The sequence below is a fragment of the Condylostylus longicornis genome, unplaced genomic scaffold (assembly GCF_029603195.1).
Source record: "Condylostylus longicornis isolate FDR11 unplaced genomic scaffold, ASM2960319v2 ptg000083l, whole genome shotgun sequence".
Taxonomy (NCBI): Eukaryota; Metazoa; Arthropoda; class Insecta; order Diptera; family Dolichopodidae; genus Condylostylus; species Condylostylus longicornis.
Window position 1 is genome coordinate 2,981,363 of NW_026578051.1, and position 8,638 is coordinate 2,990,000.

The 8,638-nt window shown below is 24.6% G+C and overlaps 1 protein-coding gene across 3 annotated transcripts in view; it reads right to left on the minus strand.

Moving 5' to 3' along the window:
- Positions 1-8,638, minus strand: part of LOC129613330 (NAD kinase-like) — a 43,149-nt gene that overhangs the window by 6,291 nt on the left and 28,220 nt on the right. Inside the window, exon 1 of one of the 3 annotated variants that reach the window (XM_055527330.1) lies at positions 667-790. The exons of the other annotated variants lie outside the window; for them this stretch is intronic. Coding sequence (XP_055383305.1) covers positions 667-683 — 17 coding nt within the window. The 5' untranslated portion in view covers positions 684-790. Of the gene's footprint in view, positions 1-666; positions 791-8,638 lie in introns of those variants that run through there. 3 annotated transcript variants of the gene reach the window in all.

Below are 8,638 nucleotides of genomic sequence, written 5' to 3' on the forward strand. Positions count from 1 at the left end.
ATAAAATAGATCTAGTTTCTGTTTGGACATAACGAAATAAATAATTAAATAAATTTTGTGATTTTTAAATTATAGTTTTTTTTTTTTTTCTTAAGAATTTAAGCTGCCAAAATATTTCTTTTGAAAATCATAAACTGTTTAACTGTTAGATAAATGTGTCAACTCATGCAAGTAATTTATGTATGCGAATGTAATAGAATGCGAATGGCTTTCTAAGACTATAATAATTTAAAATTTCTAAAAATTTTAATTTTTTAATTTATTCCACTTAAATATTGACTAAAATTATTGTTTTTAGTTATTGTTTTGAATTCCTTGAAATCTGTATATTGAATGTGTTTAAAAATTTGATTATTTAAAAAAAAAAGAAATTAAAATTTTTTTACACTAAAATTTTTTTACAGCCTAAATTATTCGGATATCAAAAACAAATTCATATATATTTTTATTAATATTACATACGTATGTATATCGCTCATTTTCTGTAACAGTAACATTACTATAAGAAATACAATTCAGCGCTTAAAATATTAAAAGAATTTTATAGCTTAAGAAGTAAGCGTCTAAAATATTTCATTTTTGGGCAAAAACTATAGCGATATATTCTTGTTTAATATTTTTATTAAATTACAAAAATAATTATATGTATGTATTTATTTTATTAACCTTAATATTCTTAACATCGGATCCTTTTTATTTTTTTCAAATTTATCATTATTATCTTCCTCATTTGGACTTGATGAATCTTCTCCATTATCTTCATTGAAATTTATATTATTTGATAAATTATTAATTATTTCATTTAAATTTTCATTTGATGTATCCATTTTTTTATTTTTATTTTAATTTTTATATTTTAATCCTTCATATTAAAAATAAATACTTAAGTTATAATAAAAGGCTTACTGTACTTAATTTTATTCTAACATTTATGAACAAATAAATAAAATTAAATAGGTTTTATGTATAAGTATATAAAAAAAAAATAATAAATAAAATTATAAATGTTATGTTATAATTATTTCTATATGTATGTATAGAAACTATGTTTGTATGTATAATAAAAACTTATCGAACTAATCAAATAAAACAAAAAAAAACAAATTCTTAACGTGAAAATAGCAATGTGAAGTTTATAAAACAAAAGCTATTCAAATACTAAAATCTCAATTATCATTCAGGAATAAATTTTCAAAATAATGATAAAATCATTTTTTTTTTTTGAAGTATAAAACATAAAAAAAAATTAACAAGAAAAATGAAAAATAACTAACCATGATTGTCACATTGTGTGTGATTGTGAATATGTAGGTATGGTATTTTTTTTTTATTTTTTATAAAAATCAAAATGTCAAAACTTAAAACACATACACTATACATACATTTATATAAAAAAAAATTTTTATTAATCATATTCGTTTACAAGGTGCTCAACATTTATAACATTTAACAGTTTGTATTACAGTTTAATATACAATTATAATCATATAATATGCGTTATTCTAATGCCTATAATACTCGTATAATGTTCAAATTAAAATTTACCGATATATGTATGTTAATTGGAAAAACATTTTAATATGAAAATATTAAATGTTAAATATTTTTTCATATATGTTGTCGTTTATTTATTAAAAAATGCAGTATACAAATTTTATTATTGATATTTAGAGTAAATTTAATATTACTATTTAGATATTTCTAAATTTTTAGGAGAAAAACTATTAAATTTACTTTTGGTTTTATATGTAACCTTTTTATAATATTAAAATTTTTCATATCGTCATAGGCGATAGAGAGTGTAAATTTACAATAACATGTCTCGTATATGCAATCACAAAAAAAAATTACAAATTCAAGTTTTATTCAGATGTAAACGGATTATTGTAGTTCACTTGCCTGCAATCACGAATTTGCCAATTTTGCAGGGAACTTTAAAATAACGGTATCGATTATAATAAGGTTTATATTTTAAATATATGTACTTATATGTATGTAGGTGAGAGTATTGAAAACAAATTGACTTCATATTTTAGTATTTAAAAAAAATTTAAATTGTGTTCAATGGCAGACTGTTTAAGTGTAAATTCAATTAAAACATTTTTCGTTTATCAAAGGCAAAAAAAAAAAAAGAATACTTGGACGTTTGTTTTAAATTAGGCTATTCCAATTTCTACATCAGTGATTCCCAAAGTGGTTTATATAGAGCCGCCAGGGGTCCATGAAGACCTGCTAGGGGTCTACAAAAAAAATATGAATTCAAAGTATTAAGGGGTCTATCAAAAACCCAAAAACACGATATGGGGTCTACGAGGGTTTGGCAACCTCTGTTCTATATAGATGATATATAGGATAATGACGTTGAGATCAAATTTTATTACTTTCCATTCAGAGCTACAGAATCTTATTATCATTTTAATTGACTTGCCCTAAAGTTTAATATTAAAGTAAGTGCAAAAATTAATTTCAAAACGGAATACTCGTATAGTCTTGTGCAAAAATAAAAAAAAACCATTAATTTTTAAATAAATTATTAAACAATACAAACAAAAAAACTAATTTATGCCTTGATGGTATAAAATTACACATTTGATAAATTAGCAAAATTTAATATGTACGAATTCAGAAAACTTTCTTTTTTGTAATAATTTTCTTGAAACATCTTATTCGTTATTTATTAACTATATATGTACGTATGTTACGTTACTTTAAGTTTTTTTTTCTCACTTGAAATTTTCACTTCTTTTTTACTTATTGCGCATGGTATCGAAATGTATGAAGTAATATTTTGTATTTAATGAAAGATTTTATGTTAATAAATCATACATTATAGTGGAAACACTACGATTACATCATTATAATAACACTTTACAAACACAATAATATTATGTATACCTATGATTTGAATTTTCTTGAAAAATTGTATAAGGCGCATTTTATATACACACATATACAATAAGAGAGCACAATAAAATACATGTAATGTGTTTTAAATATTCGTAAACTCATAAATGTTAAAAATATTGAAAAAAGAAAAAAAAAAAAAACAAAAATAAATAAAGCCACTTAATAATTTTGTTATTGTAAAATTTTTTGAATACAGAGTGATTTTCATAATTTTTCATTATTTAAATTATAATAAAATAACAAATATGATGCCATAATGTTAAAGATTTCAAGGTTTTTTCTACAATACTCTTCATAATATTTTATTTTTTATCGCAAATATTTAGTTCGGAATTCGGACTATAACTTCAAAAACAAAAATGTATACATATTTCCTAATAAATATTTGTAATACTCGTATGTTAAAATATTTTGTGTGAACTATAATAGAAATTACTTAAAATATTTCATTTTGTTTTTTTAAATTATGAAAAATTAGTTTGTGTCGCATATTCATTTCAAAATAATAAAAATATTTGGGGATTTTTGTTTGAAGTTTTTGTTTTTTGTCATGATTGTGTCAAATATGACATAAAGTAATAATGAGACCTTATGTCATATTTAATTTTTTAACAAAATTTAATCGAAATATGAAATTTTTTAAGGTATTTTTGCATATTTAATATGGACGTATAAAAAATAAAAATTATGATTCAAATATGTACAAAGTTTAAAACTTTTTTGTCCGAAGGGTTGTCTGTCATTTCAATAAATACAATGTGCGTAAGACAATTTGTTTTCCCAGTATATACTAAAATACGTCTTGTAAAATAGCCTTATATTTGAGGTTGTGTATATATATAAAATTTCATTATTACAAAAAGTAAAACATAATAAGCAAAATTTTGTATGTATATACATACTTACATACAAACATACTGTAGCATACTTTTGATTATAAAAGATGATAAATAAAATAAATCATACACTTTTTGGACATTTAAATACACCTGTTCGAATACGATAGTTGTTATTTTTTGTGGATAAAAAAGAATAATAAAATCTTTCATTCAGTCGCATTACGCATGAAAATTATTTGCGTGATAAGGTTTTTGCTCGCCATCATGTTATCGTACAGACTTTCTTTGTAATTCTTACTTTAGGGCAAAATTTATTAATTTTGGTACCCAGTGTATAAATTTATTAAATTTAAAATTAAGAAACAAGAACATAATGTACTGACATATAATAACGTATTTTGACAGTTCTTAAAACTATTGACAGTTTTTAAATATATTTTGACATTTCAAAAAAATTTAAGATTTTGTTGCAAAATCAATAAGTTTTAAGTTTCAACTTTTATTTTGTGCATGTTTCTTTTAGTATTTTATAGCAAAGTTGTTGGGGATGGATAAAAACTGAGTTCATGTTATTGCGAATTTCTAGGGCAGTCAAAGTACAATATTACCTGCATAAGTTAGGAAAATAGTATTTATCCTGTGTAGATTTTGTGAGGACAATGTTGAAACCACTGTACACATCCTTTGTGACTGGCCGGTATTGGCTTTTTGACAGGTTTCCTAGGTATTCAAGAACTGCTGCTCAATTGTTTTGGAGATATCTCCAACTTTACACTTGGAACAATGATATTATAGGCGGGAACAGGGGGAGGCGGCAATAAGCCGCGAATGGTAGCGATGGCTCGGGAGAGATACTCTTTTTTAAAACCGGGTTTTTGGAATGTGTTAAATTTTTCGTATAACACATAATTAACTTGATTTCAGACGCTTTTTAATCTTCAATTATATTCATGAACTTATTACGCGTGCAGTTGTTTAATTAAGTTGATAAGATGGGATTTAATACTTATATACAAAGAGAATTATTTCCCTCTTCAAAAAACAAACGTGATTTTTATAAAATGGTAAAGATTTTATCAAACAACTTCACTTTATCAAATCTAATAATTTGTATAAGTAATTTAATTTTTGAAGGACGCTGTTAAGTTGGCTAATCCATCATACTTTTGAAAAGCTACTCCTTTTAGTAACTCCGAGTCATGAGAATTTCCATTTCGAAATTATTTCATTTAACAAATGATTAAATAAGTAAGTATAATTAAACTTAATCCCATTTTGCAATCTGCTAAATCTGCTCTTTTAATTATTAGAAACTAGGTTTTATTATTAAATTCTAATTATACTAGAAGAAATTTCAAATATTTACTAATTTTAAACATAAAGACAAAAAGAACTGATAGGACATTGGGCTGATTTAAAATCAAATTAAATTAATTATAAAATATAAAAGCAATCAATATGATAATTAATCCCCCAAAAATAGATATATAAAAAATTTAATTACTATAATTAAGCTCAGAAAATTTTTAATTAATTTTTAAATACAAATTTCTATATTTGGAAACATGCACCATTTAATCACAATAACAAAATTAAATTTTTAAGTAAAATATTGAAAAAAAAAAAAAAATTTTATGTGCAATTCTATTTTTGTATAAGATTTAATTTAAACCAATAACTAAAATCGTCGATAGTGTTGTTGTTTCCATAACGGTTGGACAGCTTACAACTTTTGTTGTATTCGTAAAATTTAAGTATATGTATTGCATTGTTATAAGTTTTTTTGTGTAAACATGTGTGTATTGAAAAAAACATCTTGATTAAATCTTTTAAATATTAATGTTAATTTTGTAATTTAATTTTAATAATCTAAATTTTAAAGATTCTAGTGTATATGTAAGCGATTTCTAATTTGATTACTATACTTATGTAAATTCAAAAAACCTGATGCGAACAGCCGCAGTTCTAATGTGTTGCATAAAATTATGAAAATTCTCTTTAAATATTTATTTCAAATTATGTGAACGATAGTCGAGGCCCATCTTCCGTGATCTAATTTCTCTGCAAAATTTCCCAGTTAATTTCGTTAAAAACCAGAACTTAAATATTAAATTTTAAGAAAACCCGTCATTTAGTTCCTGAGATATGATCAAATATATAAAAATCGGCTCTTAGTCAAAGATTTTTTTCGAGCTCTGATATTCGTGAAAAATTTACTGCTTCATTGTTTTACTTATGGGAATTTATAGAATTTATATTATATAAAAACTTGAAAAATAGTTGGAGAATATACTAATCGCCACAATATAAGTATACTAATCGCATCACAAGTCATACAGCAATAAAATACCAATGATTCACGTAGTATTTAAAAAAAAAATCTGATGTGGTCAGCACATAACCGACCGCATTGTGTATTGTCTAGTTAAATGAAAGTGTTACAGAATATTATAAAAATGTCTGTTAAATACTTCTTTCCAATTTTTATGACATTAGTAAGCTTATAGTTAACATACTTAGAAAAATGTAAGTTTGTCTCTTAGTAGAGTTTCGCTTTGTGCTACTCGAATTCCCTGAAATGCTCGCCAGTTAGTTTCGGTAACAACCAGAACTCAAATATCAAATTTCAAGAAATTCCATCAATTTGTTCTGTGGATATGGTGAAAAATGTAAAATCGGCCAGTAAATCAGTTCTCGAGCCCTGGTCTTTCCAAAGAATTTATATGTTCATTGTTATAATACGAGGAGTTCATATATTAAATTTCAATGAAATCGGTTGATTATTTCTCTTTATATACACAAAAGTGTATGTTTGGTCCGTAGTAAACGCCTAGTTGCCGATGCCTGATCTTTCCAAAAAAATTTACATGTTCATTGTTTTAATACGGGGAATTCATATATTAAATTTCAATGAAATCGATTGATTATTTCTCTTTATATACACAAAAATGTATATTTGGCCCGTAGTAAACGCCCAGTTGCTGATGCCTGATTTCTTCCAAAAGTTAGGAATTTTTGCATATGATCGAGCAAAGCTTATATATGAAATTTCAAGTAAATCGGTTGAATACTTTCTTCAAAATGGTGAAAAATGTAAAATCGGCCCGCAAATCCGTTTTCGAGCCCTGATCTTTCCAAAAAATTTATATGTTCATTGTTTTGATACGAGGAGTTCATATATTAAATTTCAATGAAATCGGTTGATTATTTCTCTTTATATACACAAAAATGTATATTTGGCCCGTAGTAAACGTCTAGTTGCCGACGCCTGATTTCTTCCAAAACATACGAATTTTTGCGGACGGTCGAGCTGAGCTTATATATGAAATTTCAAGTAAATCGATTGAATATTTTCTTCAAAATGTTCAAAAATGTAAAACAGGCCCGATAAAAAGTGCAGTTCCCGAGGCCTGATATATACCAAAAGTTGATCGATCTGTGCCATGGTGGAAACAAACTTACATATAAAATTTCATCAAAATCAGTTCAGCCGAACTTGAGATACACGCGTGCACACACAGACCGACAGACCGACAGACCGACAGGTTGCTAAAAATAGTTTATTTACACTTCCCTACTATGGAGAAGTACGTTCCCACCGAAAACTCGATATGCAAAATTTGTTGCCATCACATAACCTACCTATTGTTTACACAATACGGTCGGTAAAAATCCTATGTTAAATGAAAAATAAATTAACAAATTGTAAAAAATTGTAGAGTAAATATGCTGTAATTATTTTCTTTTAAATATAATTTATATCTAAACTCATTAGATCTAATTCGATTTCTATGAAAATTTAGTTTTGAAACCCCGAAGGTATGTAATTTTATGTACGTATAATTGTACAGGGTATTTTTCTTAATAACATAATATGTATGTATGCTGTATATTTGTATTGTGTATTATAATTATGAATGTTCATTGTAATAATCAGCAAAATTAATGGAAATAAGAATAATTTTAGTAAATTAATGAATTAATGGTAAAAATGGAATAATTACGCTTAAATCGTAGTTACTAAGTATGTAATTTTATAAAACTAAATTGCTTTAAGTTTAATTTTTTCTGAGAACGTAATTAGAACTCATCAAAATTATACAAAAAAAAAAAATTTTCTATTTCATTGTATTTAAGGTAAGAATTTTAAATTAAATATTTTTGAATCATCATCTAAAGTGTTATACACATTGTAAGTTTTCTTATAGTATTGAAAAAAAATATTTAAAATTTTCCCCATTGTGAATTAAAAAAATAAATAATAATTTACCATCTTATTTGTTATTGTACTAGCTGTGGTATTAGAAAAAAATTGTGGAAGAATTTTATACATATATTATACACTTACAGTACTTATGTATAAACAGCACATAAATATAAAAAGAGATTGACTTTGTGTCTTAAAAACTTGAGGTTACCCGATTTTTTGACTCACCTATATTATGTACGGTTTAATATCTTATGTGACTAAAGAATTTAGTATATAGTATTCAATATAGTATTTGAAAATCGGACAGAATTTTAAATGACTATATAATCTATATTATTATATAAATCTGTCGATCTATCTGAGTCATATTGGAAAATTATTAATTATTTACCTTACTTAAATTGATAATTGACATGCAAAATTTCAATTCACCCAGACAATTCTGACAATTCTTAAAATAGGTGAAATAAAATAAATTTTACCGCCAATATTTTCATTTCTGCTTTATAAATTTTATGGTTTTTTTCAAAATTTCATTGATCCCATGCATTTTTATACACGCAACTATTATAAAATTTTCTCTTTATTTTAATTTTTAAATATTAAAGAAATCTACGTAAATTTTAATGACATTTTTCAATCAAATTCGATAATTCGTTTCAAGTTAACCGACGAAAGAAAA